We start from the raw sequence: 21,744 nt of genomic DNA, 5'->3' as shown, positions 1-21,744 counted from the left end.
ATAAAGTTGTGCCCACAGATATTTTATATAATACTTATATTTTATTTTAATTCAGTATTTTAATCAATGGACCAAATTTGCATTGTTTACACTGTATCTATGCATTATTTTATATAAAGCTTAGATTTGTTTTATCTTATTATTGAGAATTTTTTTTTTTTGTTTTTTTTTTAATTATTTATTTATTGCAAAGAAGAAACAGCACTACGTTTGAAATAGAAAGAACACAAAAGGAAAGGGAAAGGAAAAATAAAAAAATATTACAAAGTACAAAATCTCAAAATCTCAGTCAGAAAGTAAAAAAAGGTTTCGTTCATAGAAATGTGTTATTTATGAGTTTAAGAGATTTTACAGTGTGGGAAATTTCAGACATCCAATCTAAGCAAAGTGTTCTTGTGAACAAAAAAATTGCAATGCAAAACAAATATCAGGTGTTTAGTGCAAGCAATTTTAGCTTACGCAGAGACGCAATGTTCCAGTGCGGTGCGTCACAGATCGTGAGCCAATCAGAACTCAGAGCGCTGAAATAATTTGCATATTTTAAGCGCATTTTAAGAACCCTCCCGTCCGGGGTGTTTCCATCTCATTCATCTAGAAACCTCCATCGTAACAAGAGGCACCAGTGTATTTCAAATTTATCAAATATAACTTATAAACATGTCTTCTTACACTAAAGTTATCCCCGCTCTGGCCAGAGTTAAGCCGGCTCAGTTGTTCGGCGTGAGGCTGCGCTCCACAGCAGCATCCACGCAGCAAAAAGAGCTGAAGACGGAAGACACGCCGCTGGATCCGTCCTGCACCATAGTGGAGAAGCCCTGCGATGTGGATCTCATCAGCGGGAAAGCTCACACGGACCGCCAGAGGATCTCCATCGACTTCGACAACACACAAGAAGCCTACAAGAGCAAAGACACACTGGAGCTCCTCAGGAGTCTGCTGGTGTTCAAACTCTGCACTGTTGACTTCCTGGTTGACAAAAATAAAGAGGCGAGTTATGTTTTGATTTTCGAAAAGTAATGAACTCAGTAACATTAGTTGCAGTGAATTTTTTTTTTTTTTTTTTAACTCTTTGGTATTTTTTTTTTTTTTATATGCACACATTTTATTAATTAAGTTAATTTTAATAATTATTTTAATTCTTTCTTTCTCTCTCCCACTCACGCTAATCATTTCTGTCTATCCATCTATCCATATGATGTGTGATTATTTATATATTAAAACAACGTACATTATGTGATACACTATATATGCATATATTTGTGTTTATATGCAGGTTAAAAAAATAATTATACTAATTTTATTCTTAAAACAAATACTAAAACAAAAAAATAAATAAAAATCAGTTATGAAACAATGCATGGACAAACACACACACAGCAAAATTTCTTACTTTTTTCAAATCTTTCATTCATAAATGAGTAATTTAGATTTTTTTTATATTGTTTGTATTGTATTCATGTCTATAGTTTTTATACATTTTTGCGTACGTAAGATACGTTTTATTTAATATAGTAAGTAACATTTGGGAACTAGCTGAAATTAAATGTTAAAAAATATCTATCCATCCATCCATCTATCCATCGATGCACACTACCAGTCAAAAGTGTCAAAGGTTTTTGGTAAGATTTAAAAAAATCTTTTTTTTTTTTTTTTAAAGACGCCTCTTCTGCATTTATTTGATCCAAAGTACGTCACAAGCAGTAATATATTTTTTACTATTTTAAAATAACTGTTTTCTATTTGTATATATTTTAAAATGTAATTTATTCCTGTGATTTCGAAGCTAAATTTCAGCTTTATTATTCCAGTCTTCAGTGTCACATGATTTTTCAGAAATCATTCTAATATGCTGATTTGAAACACTTTTATTATTATTATTATTATTATTATTATTAGAAATAAAAGATTAGAAAGATCCAAAGATCAGCATTTATTTGAAATAAAAAGCTTTTGTAACATTATACACAACACCATTCAAAAGCTAGGAGTCTGTATTTTTTATTTTTATTTTTTTTGGGGGGGAAAGAAATTTTATAGAAATTAATAGTTTTATTTAGGAAGTTTTTGCTGTACTTTGGCTCAAATAATTACAGGCTTGGTGAGCAAAAGAGACTTCTTTCTGTTCATAAACTGGAAGTGTATTTTGTTATTTATTTTTTTTATTTAGTTTTATTAACATCACATTCCTCAATTTTTCATCCACAGTTGATGGACCTCAGCAAGAAGGTTCTGGGCCAGCGGCTCTTCGAGAAACTCATGAAAATGACCTTCTACGGCCAATTTGTGGCGGGCGAAGACCAGAACGCCATCAAACCTCTGATCGAGAAGAACCAAGCATTCGGCGTGGGTTCGGTTCTGGACTACAGTGTGGAGGAGGACTTGACTCAAGAAGAGGCTGAGAAGAAGGAGATGGAGTGAGTATGAACCCAAGACCTTATTTTCCTTTCCTCTGTCCTACACAGATAGCAAAAAGTGACATGACATTGAATTCCAGCCAGAGTTTTGACTCATCAGAGCCTCTGAAACCATGTCACACTCTTGGCTTCACTAGTGGAAACAGTCTCCCATTACCCTCTCCCCCACTGGTCAGTTTCGGCCAAGGCCCACCGCCTGATTGGCTGAAAAAAGGAGGTGTTTTTTTCTCCTCCCTCCCTCACGAATGCAGTCACATGAGGCTGAGCGAGGAAACCCAGACCAGCGTGTTGAGTAACTCAAAGCCTGTCACAAGCAGTTGACATTTGAAGGTGTGGCACAGATAGCAAGAATTATTAAAAGCACTGTTTAAATGAGGTTAATTCTTTATTTAGGAGTACGTTTGGAGCTTCTAATTCAATACACTTCTTTTAGAATTAGTCTAGGTTATAAAAACACAAAAGGAAGCTTATTTCATCCCTGTGGGAATGTGCTTTCATTTTGTCCAGGGCAAAAAGCCAGTTTGCTGAGTATCAACACACACTCACACACACACACTGCAAGTGTTATATAAGATGTTTTGGCTTAGATGAGACCTGGTATTTAGTCAGAATATCCTTCTACATTCTGTATTACAATGATAACATTTAAAAACATTGATTTCATTCCCTGCAATACTAAATCATTGGGCTCCTGAGAACTAGACATTTTACAGCCACTGGTTTCCGAAACAGACAAAAACAGTACTTCAATAAAACCATTTACAACATACTATCAGCTTCAAGGCAATAAAAGTCGACTGGTTTAGAGTAGTCATTTACGTCTTTATAAGCCATGTATCACTAAATAAACCTTTATCTGTATGTAAGTATAACCTATACTATATATGCTATCTGACATGACAACCTTGTGACTTATTTTATGTATTGAGGTATATATATTTCAACTTTGAGAATTTCGTCAGATGTTTTTACACGTCTGGTTAAAGCCTGATGTATGCAATAATAGTCAGACAAAATTACAAAAAAGTTTGCATATGTGACGCTGGACCACAAAACCAGTCTTGAGTAGGCACGGATAAATTTGTAGCAATAGCCAAAAATACATTGTATGGGTCAAAAATGACAGATTTTTGTTTTATGCCAAAAATCATTAGGATATTAAGTAAAGATTATGTACTATGAGTATATTTTGTAAATTTTCTACCGTAAATATATCAAAACTTAATTTTTGGTCAGTAATATGCATGGCTAAGAACTTCATTTAAACAACTTTAAAGGTTGCATCTCAAATATTGTCCTATCCTAACAAACCATACATCATTTGAAAGCTTATTCAGGTGTTTTTCAGGGTTTTATGCCTCATATAGTATGATATGTATGATAGAAGAATATAGAAGTCATAAGCGAGAAAAAAACAGCTCAATTTTATTCAAAATGAACAAAAATATGCAATTTGATGCAGATGATGATAGTTATATGGTCAAAAAAGTAAGATGAAATTCTTATAAATCTTTATAAAGTTTTACACGATACATAAAATGCATATAAATATCAGATGTCGCTCTATATTTTCTATATTATAGTAAATGCAATATAATACATATAATGCAATGCAACAAAATAAGAGATGTTTCTCAAAGCCTGATGATCATATTTAATAATCACACTAAACATTATTACATTTGGGAGAACAAAAAACCTTTACTCAAGTAAAATTGCTTGAATAAAAAAAAAAAGTGTACCTCAACCTGAATCTGGATTTAGTAAAAGTAAGTTTAAAATGTACTGTGTGTATGTATGTATGTATATATATATGTATATGTATATGTGACCCTGGACCACAAAACCAGTCATAAGGTTAAATTTGACAAAACTGAGATTTATACATCATATGAAAGCTCAATAAATAAGCTTTCTATTGGTGTATGGTTTGTTAGGATAGGACAATATTTGGCCGAGATACATCTATTTGAAATCAGAAATCTGAGGATGCAAAAAAATCAAAAAGACTGAGAAAATCACCTTTAAAGTTGTCCAAATTAGGTTCTTAACAATGCATATTACAAATCAAAAATTACATTTTGATGTTTACAGTTGGAATTTTACAAAAAATCTTCATGGAACATGAACTTTACTTAATTTCCTAATGATTTTTGGCATAAAAGAAAAATCAAAAATTTTGACCCCTGTAATGTATTTTTGGCTATTGCTACAAATATACCCCAGCGACTTAAGACTGGTTTTGTGGTCCAGGGTCACATATGAGATACAGTATTCTTTATATGGTTAAATGACAAATATTTGCAAAAAATAATAATGCAAAAAAATATATATTTATTTATATATATATATAGAAACCTGCCTAGTCACCTTTGTCTCTATATGAAATATATCTCAATTTCTGCATTTAACTTTGAAATGGTTCATAACAGTTCACGAGTGTATGTTGCAGTATGAATGCTGGCAACCCCATGTCTTGTTTGGACAGAAGGCCACTGGTCAGGTCAAATTCTCGACATACTTATCATTCACATGATTCAACTTTGAGCTTTTGCATTAAAGCCTTCCTGCTTTCGGTTATTTGCAAAACTCCAGTTTGCATTGGATCGTTTTAGTTTCGCTCACAGCCAGACTGGAAACACAAAGAGCTACATTTGACATAAATTCTCAAATGAGAGTTTTCACCAACATTTGAGTTTCTAAACAGATCTGTAATTGATTTCATATTGATTCGTTCTATTGACTGAGACTTGTTGTAAAGTGAGTGACGCACGTCAGTGTGTGTGACTGAAATGTAAAGTTGACCAGCGTTTGTGAATCAGACGGGTTCTTGGCTGAGTGCAGAACATCGTGTCACTGTGTGTGGCTGGCAGAGCGTTCAGCGTGTGTTGCATCATTTAATGGCCCCCAGTGAATTCATCACCTCTTTTAGTAAGGCTAAAAGAAGCTCACGTGTAAAATGTCCTGGTTTAAAGGTGACATGGTTGCAGAAATTTAAGCTAACATTAATAAAGCAAAACTTTACACTTAATCATGTGCTTTTCGCCTTGTTTTACAGCTCCTGTGTTTCTGAGGCTGAGAAAGAGAGTCATGGTAAGTGCAATAAATGACACAATAAAAGTATTTGAACATTTGAAAACTAGATATTCACACAATGTGGATATATTGCTGTTTTGTATTTATATTGTATTTTAAAAAAATCCACTATTATTTTATTTTTTGTTGTCTTGTTTTTTGTTTTATTTTGTGATTTATTTGAATTATTATTTTACATTATTTTTTGCTTTATTTTTTGTCTTGTCAGTTGTTTTATTTTTATTTATTTTTTTGTCTTATCTATTTTTTTGTTTTGTAATTTTTATAGGTTTTTATATAATTGTATGCATTTTATTTAATTTTTACGCATAATTTCATCATACTGAATTTTATTTTTATAAATCCGATAATGTTGGTAGTAATTTCTAAAGCATTTATTGTAGTAAACAATTGTTTTGTTTTATTTTCAGTGGACACCAGTACATGCTTGCTTCAGAACGATGAGTGTACAGTGTTTCTTAATGTTTTAATTCAGAGCTTTCGGTAGTTCCTTGAGTTTCATCTGGCTGGGTTTTTAGTAACGTTATCCGTTCTGTCAGTCAAACACACTTCGCCTCGGAGAGCGTGCCGCGCAGGCAGTCGTGAAGTGTGTTGACTCAGTCACCGAGGCTGAAATAGCCTGCAGTATGTGGGTTAGGGGCTCTAGCTCTTTCACTCGTTCAGACTGGTTAAAGCTGGTTTAACCGCGGGCTCTCCTGGTGAAGGGGCTGAAATTAACTTTGCAAGCTCATGTTTTTCAAGTCTATGGGGTGTTCTGTATCTCAGACCAAAAGCTTTCCTCTATAAGGTATTATGTAAGGAGTTAAGCTCCGCATAGGTTATGTCATCATGCTGCATAAAGCTGTTCAGCATTAATAACCATTTTTAAATCGGTCCCTTGTTTGTCCTGAATAGTGAAAACTCTTCAAAAAAATACTTCAGGTCCCACAAGTTCTTTGCTTTTTCAACATTTTTGTGTATTTGAACCCTTCCCAACAATAACTGTATGATTTTGAGATCCATCTTTTCTCACTGAGGACAACTGAGAGACTAATATGCAGCTATTACAGACAGTTCAAACACTCACTGATGCTCCAGAAGGAAACGCAATGCATTAAGAGCCAGGGGATGAAAACTTTTGAACAGAATGGAGATTCTACATTTTTCATATTTTGCCTAAATATCATATTTTTTCATTTAGTACTGCCCTTCAGAGGCTACAGAAGATACTTGCATGTTTCCAGAAGACAAAATAAGTTAAATTTACCCTGATCTTCAAATTCAAAAAGTTTTCACCCCCTAGCTTTTAATGATTTTTTTTTTTCTTCCGAAGCATCAGTGAGTGTTTGAACCTCTGTAATAGTTGCGTAGGAGTCCCTCAGTTGTTCTCGGTGTGAAAAGATGGATCTCAAAATCATACAGTCATTGTTGGAAAGGCTTCAAATACACAAAAATGCTGAAAAACCAAAGAATTTGTGGGACCTGAAGGATTTTCCTGAAGAACAGCAGGCAGTTTACCTGTTCAGGACAAACAAGAGACTAAACAAAAAAAAAAAAAAACAGTGGATCATTCAGGTAACAACACAGTATTAAGAATCAAGTGTATGTAAACTTTTGAACAGAGTCATTTTTTTTTTTAAATTCAACTATTTTCTCTTGTGGACTATTATGTAAACTTCTTTTATGTGAAATATCTTATTCAGGTCACTACTAAGTAAACAATAACATGGATTTGTATGATCCCTCTTATTTTGGTTAAAAAATGAACATTTTGCAGATTGTAAAAGGGGGATATAAACATTCGAGCTCAACTGTATGCAATGTTATTGCCGAATTATCAATTCAATCTTTTTGTCAGCTTGTTTTCTTTCACTTAGCACAGGTTTTGTATTTGTTTTTTGAGTTAAAAAGCAGCATTTGTGGATGATTTTGCTAATGTTCCCTCAAAAACTGAGATGCATAAGCTCAGATCTGTGCTAATGGAGGGAAAATCCAGTATTTAGTAATAATATAGCATAAGAAGCTTACAAGCAGTTTTTTGTAGGCAGGTACACTAGGGAAAATTACAGTATCATAAGTTTCTGACAGCTTTTTGCAGCATAATCTGACACTTTAGCAAGTGTATGGTGAAAATTCTGTTAAAACGGAGGGTTGTCTCTGAATCAGTACCTCAAAAATTGACTGATTTCTAAAATCCATATTCAGGTATGGATCATCGTGAGAAGAAGTACAAAGCTCATCGTCAATTTGGAGATCGGCGTGGAGGAGTGATCAGCGCTCGCACGTATTTCTACGCAGATGAGGCCAAGTGTGACCATCACATGGAGACCTTCATCAACTGCATTAAAGCGTCCGGTGAGCAGAATATTATTACGAATGCCTATCCTGTAAAAAAAAGTTTTCGAAGTTGTAAATAAATATATTGTTTGAATACAGTTTACATAAATAATATTTCAGGTTCAATTTAAGTATCTCATGTTTAATACAATGCATTACTTGCCATTTACTTCTAATTGTTTGTCAAATTTTCTTCCAATTTCTGGGTGAAGCACCACATTTTTAACTTTTACTGTATTTGTGTTGTAGCTGGAAGTTCTGTCGACGGATTCTCTGCCATTAAGATGACCGCATTGGGTCGGCCGCAGTTCCTGGTAACTCTTTTTCTCACTTTTTCTCAAATTTATGTCAGATAAGGTTATGTCTGTGTGACTCATGGTTCATTTTCTCCTAAAGCTGCAGTTTTCTGAGGTACTGGTGAAGTGGAGGAGGTTTTTCAACCTGTTGGCGGCCCATCAGGGGAAAGACGGCATGGCGATACTCGAGCAGAAGCTGGAACTCGAGCAGCTGCAGGTTTGCTTTCCATTTGAAGCGTCAGTTTATAATGCGTATTGAAAGGAGATGATTAACAGGATTTAGGATGTTATTGTTTTACTGTGGTCAATATTTGATTTGCTTTCATTCACAAATTTAAGGACAACATTGCAATGCATTTGTACTCTGTAGTTACATTTCAAAGTGGATTTATATTATTGTGTGGGGCTTGATTTAAGGCGAGACACTGCAGGGGAATAGGGTAAAAAAAAAAACTAATAGTTATCACCTTACTTACCCAGGTGATTGATTACATTGATAATTGCAAACATTTTTTGTATTACCAGTTTACTTATATTTTAGGTTTAAATATGCAAATTAGGCACTATTTTATAAATTATGCACTAATTTGCATACGTTTCTAGTACAAAAATCTAAAGACTTGATGAAGTCAGTTTTAAAATTGTTTAATTTTTTGATGTATTAGATTCAAAAGTTTTTACAGCGGGAATTTTGTCATTCCATAATTCAGAAAATACTTAGAACAGACATGAAACTCTATTTTTTTTTTTTTTACCATTTTTGGGGAATAAAATCAAGCAAATTATACATAAACAAATCCCTCTGTAAAAACCTTCAGGATATAGACAGGAATAAAAATGTAAAGTTTGATGTGTGTAAGTGCTACTGAAGTGGAGATTTATGCTCAGTGTAGGTGAAAAAATTAATTTTGGGAAAACAGGCTTAAGAAATATGTATTGTAATTAAAATCTATTGACACAAATTGATAAAATGCTATAAAAGAAATACTTAACAATGTTTTGGGGGTGTTTTTTTGCACTAGTTTGAAAAAACACTATGAAAAACCAAAAAGCCAAAAATCTCAAACTTGACCGGTGCATTAAAGAACAGCGTTTTTGCCTGCAGTGTCTCCCCGTAAGAAAATTTTATTTGTTTTTGTATTTTAGAAAAACATTCTGGGATGTTTGTTTAGAAATTAGAAAGTAAATGGGGTCTACTTTGAGTTTTGATGTTGTATTTAGAACAGTTAACAATTAAAGACAAATAAGTAAAAATATTTTCATATTTATAACATTTATGTGTATAGTAGTCATCTTTTTAAAGAAATTAATGCTTTTACTCAGCAAGGATGAATTAAATTAGTGAAAATTGGCATTAAACATATTTATAATGTTACAAAAGATTTCCATTTTAAATAAATGATGTTCTTTTGACTTTCTATTCATCAAATAATACGGAAAAATATTAAGCAGCACAACTGTTTTAATGTATTGCATCTTTGGTGAATAAAAATATTTTTTTGTAAATATTGCTTTGAATACCAGTCAAAAATTTAGGGTTTCATGGTTTCCACAAAAAAAAAAAGAAACGGCACAACTGTTTTTCACATTGATAATAATTCATAAATGCTTTGTGAGCAGCAAATCAGCATATTAGAATGATTTCTGAAGGATCGCGTGACACCAAAGACAGGAGTAATGATGCTGAAAATTCAGCTTTGCATCACAGAAATAAATTATGTTTTAAAACATATTCAGATAGAAATCAGTTTTTTTACATTTTAATAATATTTCACAATTTTCCTGTATTTTTGATCAAATAAATGCATCCTTGGTGAGCAGAAAATATCTCAATCCCAAACCTTTAATGGTATTCATTTAAAAAATGTAAAAATAAATCAATAATTAAAAAATGCATTTATATATAATGTGTTCTGTTATTGTTTTGTTTTTTTAACATACAGGACAGTTTGATCAAACTGGGAGTTGGTGCAAAATCAGATGTTGAGAACTGGTTTACTGGAGAGAAACTGGGATCATCAGGGTAAAACTCATTGACTGTCACTTAAACTTAAACTTTCTCTGTTCCTAAAGTACATTACACTATAAACCAAACTGTACATGTGTGTGTTTTTAACTATCTTCCTTTTTTGTTCTTGCAGAACCATTGATCTGTTGGACTGGAACAGCCTCATCAATGACAGAACTAAGATCTCCAACTTGCTAGTGGTGCCTAACATGGAGGTATAGTAACACAAACTCACACAATACATAATACACACACAATACACTGCTCAGCTCATACAAACTGTCTGTATGTCCAAAAGAGTGGTCATCTGGAGCCTCTGTTGAGCAAATTCACTGATGAGGAGGAGAAACAGATGAAGAGGATGCTACAGAGAATGGACGTCCTCGCAAAGGTATTTCACCAAAACCTACTAAACATTAATGTAAAACTTCAGTTTAAGAGTTATTCTGTAGATTCTGTCATATAAATGATGACCGAAATTGGATTGTAATTTTTGAAACTGAAACTATGAAATTATATGAAATAAAAAATATTATAATTGAATAAAGCTTAAACAAGTGCAAATTCTAATTAGAATTTAATAGTAAAAAATACAAAAATAATAAATGCACTACTAGTCAAAAGTTTTTGAACGGTGAGATTTAAAAAAAAAAAGTTTTTTAAAGAAGTCACTTCCAAAAGTACAGTAAAAATAGTCACATTTTTAAAAATGTTTTTACTATTTTAAATAACTGTTTTCTATTTGAAAATATTTTAAAATGTAATTTATTCCTGTGATTTCAAAGCTATATTTTTAGCACCATTACTCCAGGCTTTAATGTCAAATGATCCTTCAGAAATCATTCTAATATTCTGATTTGCTGCTCAAAAAACATTTATTTTATTATGTTGAAAACAGCTGAGTAGAATTTTTCAGGTTGAATAAAAAGATCAGAGATGCAGCATTTATCTGAAATAGAAATCTTTTGTAACATTATAAATGTCTTTAGCATCACTTTTGATCAATTTAAAGCATCCTTGCCAATTAAAAGTATTAAAGAATTCTTAAAGTATTATATATAAATATTGATAATAATAATATATTAAATGTTTTGTGATCAAATCAGCATATTAGACTGATTTCTGAAGGATCATGTGACACTGAAGATTGGAGTAATGATGCGGAACATGTAGCTATGATCACAGGAATAAATTACATTTTAAAATGTATTAAAATAAAAATAAGTTATTTTAAATAGTAAAAATATTTAGCTGTATTTCGGATCAAATAAATGCAGGCTTGGTGAGCAAAAGAGACTTTAAAAAAAAACATTAAAAATCTTACTGTTCAAAAACTTTTGACTGGTAGTGTATATTTACAAATTATTAAATTATATTATGTAAATTTATTTTAAAATAAATTTAAAAATAAAATATGCCATTTATTATATATTTAAAAAATATATAATTTATTTTTTTACATTTTAATAATAAATACCCATAATTAAAAAAAAAAATCAGTTAAAATGTTCTGTAGACGCTACTAGGTAAATGACCTTAGATTTGACTGTTTTATTGTGACCTGGCACATGAAAAGGTTGCAAAAGTTGCAAAAGATCTAAAAAGTACATAAATGTTGCGACAGAAATCATCCGGTAACGTTGATTTTTCCAGTCTATGTGTGTGTCTGTGTGCATTTGATGTTTGACATTACTCTTTCACAGTGACTTGGCCCTGATCAGCCATTAACTAAATACTTTTCTTACTACATTTCACGGTTTGACGCAAGAGTGTCTCATTTTCCATCTCTTTTGTGTTTGCACATCTGTGCTTGAGCAAGGAGACGCTAGTAGATAAACTTTTGTTGAAAGCAGTTCTAGTGGAAAAGTGTACATTTTAACCTTGACTGCCGTGTGACGTTTCACTCTGATGATCCAGTTTATGCATTAAACAACACAGGAATGTAGTCAGGTGGATAATAAAACAAAAACAAAGAAACACACACAATCAGGTGGTTTTTAAAAAGCCTGTTCTGAGCGTCACAAGACTGACTTATCTCTTCTATGAGATAAACACAACACACGCTGATGTGGACAAAAAAAACACATTTTAGAGAGAAATGTTTTTACGAATACAGTGTCAAACTCAAAAAAAGGGGTCAAGAAAAATTACTAAAACTAAATACAAGTTAGTCTTGAATTTTATAAAGACACTGAAGCTGGTAGATAAAGAAATTGAACATTTGAAGGTCTGAATGAAAGTGTTATCTGCAAATGCTGTGGTCATTTGTCTGAAGCATTTCAGCCTGTGAATTCTTAAAACTCTGACACAATGCACGGAATAGACTGAGTAAAGATTATAACGTTTTTTTAGTGGCTGATAAAATATCATTACTTTTTTTATTATTGAATTACATATAATTAGAAATTATTTTAATGATTTTAATTTAAGAAAATGTAAAAAATTACATTATTTTTTTTTAAATATATAAATATTTATTTAATATTATGTTTTTTAATAAAAAATAAAAAAATGGCCGAAGCAGGCACAGTAATATGGTGAATGAGCCTTTTTCTAAAAAAAGTGGAGCGCTCCTTTAACGTCTTTGTGCCATGTATAAATATTAAAATAAATGGAATTGCATGTATCTTCCTGGCTTATTTACCAATTTCTAGTGTAATAAAATTAACAATATTATTTTAATTTGCAGCTCTTGTTTGTTTCCCAGTCTTAGTCATTTGTTGTTGAGCGTGACAGCGGTATTGCGGCGGAAGTAAAAGTATCCTGCAGGCGGTCTGGTTATATAACAGTGTTTACTGAGGTGCACTGTTACAGCTGAAAATGCATTGTATAACCCTCATATGTGTGTGTGTGTGTGTGTGTGTGTGTGTGTGTGTGTGTGTTTGTACCAGCATGCTGTGGAGAACGGCGTGAGGCTGATGGTGGATGCAGAACAGACGTACTTCCAGCCGGCCATCAGCAGACTCACCCTGGAGATGCAGAGGATCTTCAACAGAGAAAATCCCAACATTTTCAACACTTACCAGTGCTATCTTAAAGTGAGTCGCTGAAACACACAAACAGTCTAGTTCTTGCCAAATACACACTTTCATAGCTTGTCCATGACCTCAAAACTTGTCTGCGTTATTAGAGGAATCTTCACATCTCTTCCATACCCAGATTTCTCTTTTATCCTGTCAATTTATAATTCATAAAATTGATTAGTTAACCACAAAATAACATTCTTTATCATTTTTGGCTCTTGAAATTCCCTGAGTCACAGTATGAACCATGATGACAGTGCTGTAATGGCATTATATAGCTTTCATAAGACCTTTTATACTTTTTAATGGTTTTATGGCACTCATGTTTTATTTTGTTAGTGTATGTGTGTCAGGAGTCCCATGACAAAGCAAAATAAAGTTCTGTGTGTTTGTAGGAGGCGTATGAAAATGTGTCGGTGGATGTGGAGCTGTCGAGGCGGGAGGGCTGGTATTTCGGCGCCAAGCTGGTCAGAGGAGCGTACATGTATCAGGAGAGATCCCGCGCGGCGGAGATCGGTTATGAAGACCCCATCAACCCTGACTATGAGACCACCAACAGGATGTACCACACGTATGTGTTTTGCAATTAAAACACATGTGACCCTGGAGCACAAAACCAGTCACATGAGTCAGTTAGATAAATAAGCTTTCCATTGATGGTTTGTTAGGATAGGGTAATATTTGGCGGAGATGCAACTATTTGAAAATCTGGAATCTGATCTAATTATTAAAAAAATTTAATTAAAAAAAAAAAAAAACTTTTTAAAAATACATTCATTGTTTGAAAAAAAAAAAAAAAAAAGACAACTGAACATGTTTATATATATTTTTTATATATATTTATATATAACTTTTTTATTTCACATAAGCCATTTTCCACTGAAAAGCAAACATTTTAATTTACTGTTTCCATTTTTTCCATTTTTAATTTACTTATTCCAGATATCTAATTTTCTCAAGAAAATTGGTTAAAATAGGATTTTTTTGTTTTGTTTTGTTTCAACAACCCAATCCAATGACAAGTGAACATTTAAAAATATATTTATTGTTTAAAAGTATATTAATTTATTTCACATACGCCATTTTTCACTGAAAAGCAAACTATTTTATTATTATTTTTTAATTTAATTTATTTATTTTATTCCAAATACCCCTTTTTCAAAGAAAAGCAAAGATTTGAAAATAGATTATTGGTCTATATATATATATATATATATTTTATAATTTTTTTTTTACAAACTATTTATTGTCCAATGACACGTGAACATGTAAAAATATATTAATTGTTTAAATATATTTTATTTTTTTTATTTCACATAAGCCATTTTCCACTGAAAAGGCAGCTTTTTTTATTTCAAATCACATTTTCTGAAGAAATTGAACATAATTTTTTGTTTAGTTTTTTGTTTCAACAACCCATTGTCCAATGACAAGTGAACATTTAAAAAATACAATAGTTGTTTAAATGTTTTTAATTTATTTAATGTATATTAAATTATTTTTTAATTTAATTTAATTTAATCCAAACATCCCATTTTCTAAGAGCAACAGGTTTGAATATTTTGCTGTTTTTTGACAACCCATTTTCCAGGGACAAGTAAACATTAAAAATATATATATATATATAAAAAAAATTTTTATTTCACATAAGCCATTATCCACTGAAAAGCAAACTTTTATTTTATTTATTTAAATTATATTTAATAAGTAAATTGTATAAATAAATGTAAATATATAAAATGTGTTTTTATTTTATTTTACATGAATCATTATCTGCTGTGAAGCAAACATTTTATTATAATTTTTTTACTTTATAATTTACATTACACAAACAGAGCGTAAAAGATACCATGACCTAAGAACGAACCCTGCATGTTGGCATTTTGCACGCTGAATTATATGATCGTCTGTGTCTATCCCACACATTTTGCCAACACAATGTACCGTATCATTAAGTCTCTCTCTCTTGTCTCACACAAATACCATATTCAATAGCAAACACACCTGTTTAGCTGTTTTGCCCATCAATGTCACATTACTAACATGCGTCATAATGCTGTAAATATTTGCGCACACACTGTGAGGGGAACGTCTCAACTTGTTCCTTCCTTTTATTAGCGTGTCTGTCATTGATCGTTTCCTAGAAGCTTTTATTTACCCTGATCTCTGTGTGTAAGGTGTCTGGAGTACATTCTGGAGGAGATCAACCACAACAGGATGGCCAACGTCATGGTGGCATCTCACAACGAGGACACAGTCAAGTTCACACTGGAGAAGTGAGTCCAGAAACACACTAAATACATTCAACACAGTTAGAGATTGATTCTGTCTAACCAGGGCTCTTCACTGCAACCATTTCAGTTGCATTTCTGATTGAAAAACTACTATGCGACTATGAAAAAATATTTAAGAGCAATTTGTGTTTGCGCTCAGGGGGGCTTCAAAGTTTCCCACATTTTAGCAACGTTGACAAATCTGACGAATCCTTTTATAAGCAAAGTGTAGAGAGAGTGTAAATAGGAGATTCGTTATGCAGTGTAGAAAGCTTTGTTGATTATAGTTGAACTTTGTGGAGTCGGGATGAACTAAGATGAGTCGCAGCTTTTAATGAGTTTGTAAGGGAGATATTGATTTAAAACAACAGTTAAACAAGAAGTTAATATAAAGTGACTTACCAAGTCTGACTATAACACTATTACCTGATTTTGCTCTGTTTAATGGTCAAAAATGGTCTGAAACGAGTCACAACTGAGCCGCTGCACGCCTCCATTCAATCACAGCATTAGTAACTAGTAACTTGCTAATCATGCTAATAACATGCTAACGACTTGGTAGTCATGCTAGCAACTTGGTAATCATTTTAGAATAATGCAAAACGTTGCTAATCATGATAACGTTAGAAACATGTTAGCAAATTGCTAATCATGCTTAAAACGTGCTAACAACTTTGATAATCATGTTAGAATCATGCTAGAAACCTTCTAATCATGCTAGATGTTAACAACATGCTAGTAACAACATGCTAGTAACAATCATACTAGAAACATGCTAACAACATGTTAATCATGTTTGAAGAAATCATGCTAGCAACATGTTAGTCATCCTAGAAACATGCAAACAACATGCTAGTCATACTAGAAACATGTTAGTTAAGTTAGAAACACATTAGCAACATGTTAACATGCTAGAAGCATGCCAGCAACATGCTAATCATGCTAGAAACATGCTAACAACATGCTAGTCATACTAGAAACATGCTAACATGCTAATCGTGTTGGAAGACATGTTAGCCATGCTAACAACATGTTAGTCATCCTAGAAACATGCAAACAACATGCTAGTCATACTAAAAACATGTTAGTTAAGTTAGAAACACATTAGCAACATGTTAACATGCTAGTCATGCTAACAACATGCTAGTCATACTAGAAACTTGCTAACAACATGTTAATCGTGTTGGAAACATGCAAACAACATGCTAGTCATACTAGAAACATGTTAGTTAAGTTAGAAACACATTAGCAACATGTTAACATGCTAGTCATGCTAACAACATGCTAGTCATACTAGAAACATGCTAACAACAGGCTAGGTATGCTAGAAACATGCTATTCATCTATATCTATCTATCAAACATTAATCTTTTAAAACTACTTTGAACTCAAACTGTTTCAGACTGAAAACCCTCAAACTTAACTTTGAAAACTTATAAATCTTTTTTTTTAAACAGTTTAAACTTTTTAAAACATTTCAAACTCTCTGGTCCAGCTTTCTCAAGCCAACTTCAGACTTTTCTAGTTCTTATCTAGTTCTACTTGTTCTTATTCTGTTGTTTTAAATAGAATGTGAATTAAAAAAAATGTGTAAAATATATAAATGTTTAAAAATTTGACAAAAGATGACATACTTTTAATGAAGTTAGAAAAATGCCATTAGAAAAGTAAAAACAAAATTTCCAGTGTAAATCACTTTGTGTCAAATATTTCCTTGTACTGAAAAGGCTAATTAATTTTTTTTGATTATTGATTAGAAGGTGCTCCTGAAAAGAAAAGTAAGCGTAGAGCCCTTCTAACGTCTGTTTTTCTGTACAGAATGAACGAGATGAATCTCTCTCCCACCGAGAATAAGGTTTACTTTGGACAGCTGCTGGGGATGTGCGACCAGATCAGCTTCCCGTTGGGTGAGTGGAAGAAAAGCTTCGTGCGAAAGAGCAGATGTTCAGATCTTGATGTTGATGTTGTTTACCTGTTTGTGTTTTTGTGAGCAGGTCAGGCGGGATTCCCGGTGTACAAGTATGTGCCGTACGGCCCCGTGAACGAGGTCATCCCGTACCTGTCCCGCCGAGCGCAGGAGAACCGCGGCTTCATGAAGGGCTCGCAGAGAGAACGCAGCCTGCTGTGGAAAGAGATCAAGCGCAGACTCTTCAGCGGACAAATGCTCTACAAACCAGTGTATTAAAGCACTAATCAACGTCAGCTGTATTTAAAGTATGGACCTTTTTCTCTACCAGACAGAATAACCATGTTAGTGTTGGAAAACGATCACAAAATGGACATTTAATAGGTTTTATAATTTATCAGTGGTTGTGAAATGAACTAGAGTTAAAGACAACATGAAATTGCATTTGCACTGCATTTAACTTTTGCAGTGTGCCATGAAACAGAAAGTGAAACTGTGGGAAATAATAATCTGATAAAAAGCAAACCTTCTGAAAATAGAAATACGTTGTTTATATATACAGCTCTGGAAAAATTTAGGAGATGCTTTATAGTTATATGTTTGAGTAAAATGCCTTTTTTTTGTTTTATTCTGTGAGCCACTGATGGGATAGGGATTTCTTCCAAATTTTAAATAAAAATGTTGTCATTTAGAGCATTTCAATCATCAAAGTGACCAAAAAGATGGTGTGTTTTCAGATTTTAATGTTTAGGAGAGTTCAGAAGAAATCAATAATTGGTAGAATAACCCTGATTTTTAATCACAACAAATGAAAACATTAGTATTTTTGACTAATTGTTGTGTGTGGTTTTTTTTTTTTTTTTTGCAAAAAAATAAATAAAATAAAAGTAATTATAATAAAATCAATAAATTAAAAAAGCTCTAAATGACAATATTTTTAGTTACACTTTAGAAGGTTATTAGCCTATAACATTTATAGAAAGAAACAAATAATATTTTACTTAAAATTACACTTAGTAGATGCGGTACATTTTCAGGTGATCTCTTAAATTTTTTTTTTCCATAGTTATATATTTTTTTTCACATAACTTTGTATCGAATGAAAAGCAGACATTTAAAAATATTTTTTTATTTATTGTTTTCTTATTTATCTCATACAACCCATTATCCAATTTAATATATATTTTATACAAAAATTGAAAACAAATATTTTTATATTGTACCAAACCCATTATCTGATGATAAGCAAACATAAAAAAAAAAAAAAACATTTATTATTTTATTTATTTTATTTATCCCATGCTACCCATTATCAGATTTAGTGTAAATTATATTTTATTCTCGGAACTGGTTATCCAATGAAAAACACAAATTCCACAATAATCTCTGATCTAATGAAAATGAAACATTTAAAAATATATTTTATTTATTTTCTTATTTTATTTATTCCATACAACCCATTATCCAATTTAATTTAATTTAATTTAAAAAAAAATCACATGGCCTATTTATATATATATATATAGATATATAGAGATATATATATAGATAGATAGATAGATAATAATATATATAGATAATAAAAATGTTTTTTTTATTCCACAACCCATTGTTCAATGAAAACCAAACACTTAAAAATATATAGTAAATTGTTTGATAAAAACTAAACATTAAAAAAAATTCACAACGCAATGTAAAAAATGTAAAATATATTATTTAAATTTTAATTATTCAAACTTTTAAAATATATATTTATTGTTATATTTTAAATGGAATTAAATGGAAAGCGAAACAGTTCAGTGGAAAATCGTACAGGACCTTTATTGAGTGAGACATGTTAAGTTATGATGTTGGCTTTGGTTACATGAACAGAAAAGATAAGGCACGTCAGATATAGACAAGTTACCAAGACTGTAAATGAACTAATTTCATGTTGGCTTTAAATCAGCTCGTAATAATTCACTGTCTCTCCACATCACTGCTTATACTTGGAATGGAATTCTATCATACTATTCGACTATCAGGGTTGCCAGGTTTTCACAAAAAACAAAAAAACAATTGCTACTCGAATAGCCCAATCGCTTTTGCATTCTGGGGGATAAAATACTTGTTTCTTGATGGAGTTCCCTTAGTAAAAGCCTCATTCCAAATGCTAAATATCATATTATTGCAGCAACAGTGTTAAATTAGCCCAATTCTGCAGGAAAACCATGGACTTGGCAACACAAATGAAGAAGTATCAGCTGTCATTTTCAATCTCAAGGCTTTTTAAAAAAACATAAAACACCTAATTCTTTTGCAACAATGAGATCATGTAATGATAATGCAACATACTACTGGTTAAAACATTATCGTTGCATATTGCATAATGTTTCATGTTTGACCTGCTGACTGTTTTCATACTGGCAATGAAGAGTTTTTTTTTTTTATGTATTTCATAGTTTTTTGATCATGTAGTGTCTAATAACAGACAATTTCTTTGCATTTTAGCATTGGATATTCTGTTAACCGTATGATTATGTAAGTCTGGGTTTGAAACAGAGTTTGGATGAAATGTGCATGTGAATCTTTCAGTTTGAGATGTTTACCTATCTTTTTTTATGTAAATAATGAAATGTGTTCATGTAATATAGCTTCAGCACACCGTTCTCTCACCAGAGTGATTTTAGACAATTTTGCACTGTTTCTGAATGAATGAATGAATGAATGAATAAGGGTGGCTGTATAAACATGTCTTTCTATTAAAAACTAGTCATTGTATCCATTGGTGTTCTTTTTCCTCTGCTATTGAGTCTATGTTTGCAGGAAAGTTGTGTAATTTGGCACACTCATAGAGGACAGTATCAACATTAACCATAAGTTTGAAGTCTCTAACTCGAACTCTCTAGCGCCACCACTTGTTCAAATTTCAATCATTTTATGCTAATAATTTTTTACCTGTATGGTCTAGATAGAAGGATAAATTATCCTCTGAATCCTTGGCTCATGTTGAGTCAGATGGACACCAAATTAAAAATAGTAAGGTTTAGTTTTTTCACGCTATTTTTAATTACACAAACCTAGTTTTTCAAACTTGTCCAGTACGGTTTGTCTGATTTTTACCAAAATTGGTTCAGATCATCTTCGGACCATGCTGGCAAAAAGTTATAAATTTCAAGTTGATTAGTCAAACTGTTCTCAAATGCAAACAAATTCTATGAAAAGCGTGCAAAAATGGATGTAAGGCTATAGCTCTGCAATGGTTAGGCGTATTGACACCAAACTTGGTGTGTGTTATAACAAGCATAACCTGTGGCTACCGGCAGTGTTTCAGCACAATGGTCAGGAGATATGGTAAATGGCTATTTTTGCTTATAACTTCTCAATGACACGATTTTGTGGAGAATTTTGTCGTAAAATGCTATATTTTACGAACGCATTGGCGTATCATTATAAAAATTGGTACGTCTTCGGCACCATGCCCTGACAGCACTCAAAAAGTTTGGGGGCAGCATAAAAGTTATAAAGAAATTGAAAAAAAAATGCTAATATGGTGTGATTAAATTGGCCTGTTGTAATGAAGTAATTGCGAGAAAAAAATTTGAATTGCGAGATTTAAACTCAGAATTACAAGAAAAAATCTGAATTGCGGGATTTAAACTCAGTTTAAACTCAGAATTGCAAGATTTAAACTCAGAATTACGAGAAAAAATCTGAATTGTGGGATTTAAACTCAGTTTAAACTCAGAATTACGAGATTTAAATGTAGAATTGCAAGAAAAAAAAATTGAATTGCAAGATTTAAACTCAGTTTAAACTCAGAATTGCAAGATTTATACGTAGAATTGCAAGAAAAAAAATTGAATTGCAAGATTTAAACTCAGAATTATGAGAAAAAAATCTGAATTGTGGGATTTAAACTCAGTTTAAACTCAGAATTACGAGATTTAAATGTAGAATTGCAAGAAAAAAAATTTGAATTGCAAGATTTAAACTCAGTTTAAACTCAGAATTGCAAGATTTATACGTAGAATTGCAAGAAAAAAAATTGAATTGCAAGATTTAAACTCAGTTTAAACTCAGAATTGCAAGATTTATACGTAGAATTGCAAGAAAAAAAAATTGAATTGCAAGATTTAAACTCAGTTTAAACTCAGAATTACGAGAAAAAATCTGAATTGTGGGATTTAAACTCAGTTTAAACTCAGAATTACGAGATTTAAATGTATTATTGCAAGAAAAAAATCTGAATTGCAGGATTTAAACTCAGTTTAAACTCAGAATTGCAAGATTTATACGTAGAATTGCAAGAAAAAAAATTTGAATTGCGAGCTTTAAACTCAGATTTACGAGAAAAAAAATCTGAATTGCGAGATTTAAACTCAGAATTACGAGAAAAAAAAATCTGAATTGCGAGATTTAAACTCAGAATT

At 31.9% G+C, this 21,744-nt stretch overlaps 1 protein-coding gene across 1 annotated transcript; it reads left to right on the top strand.

Moving 5' to 3' along the window:
- Nucleotides 1-600: 600 nt before the first annotated feature.
- LOC141292195 (proline dehydrogenase 1, mitochondrial-like) lies at nucleotides 601-20,092 on the top strand. Its single transcript, XM_073824148.1, has 14 exons — nucleotides 601-987; nucleotides 2,206-2,414; nucleotides 5,473-5,507; nucleotides 7,695-7,844; nucleotides 8,076-8,140; nucleotides 8,223-8,339; nucleotides 10,066-10,145; nucleotides 10,264-10,345; nucleotides 10,429-10,521; nucleotides 13,022-13,168; nucleotides 13,549-13,724; nucleotides 15,331-15,429; nucleotides 17,245-17,333; nucleotides 17,421-20,092. Exons 1-14 carry the CDS (start codon nucleotides 658-660, stop codon nucleotides 17,609-17,611), a joined length of 1,863 nt encoding a protein of 620 aa, XP_073680249.1. The 5' UTR covers nucleotides 601-657; the 3' UTR covers nucleotides 17,612-20,092.
- The last annotated feature ends 1,652 nt before the right edge of the window (nucleotides 20,093-21,744 follow it).

The sequence above is a fragment of the Garra rufa genome, chromosome 19, assembly GCF_049309525.1.
Source record: "Garra rufa chromosome 19, GarRuf1.0, whole genome shotgun sequence".
In the NCBI taxonomy this organism is placed as follows: Eukaryota; Metazoa; Chordata; class Actinopteri; order Cypriniformes; family Cyprinidae; genus Garra; species Garra rufa.
The sequence above is the reverse complement of the archived record's forward strand: the minus strand, read 5'-3'. Positions and strand labels throughout refer to the sequence as shown.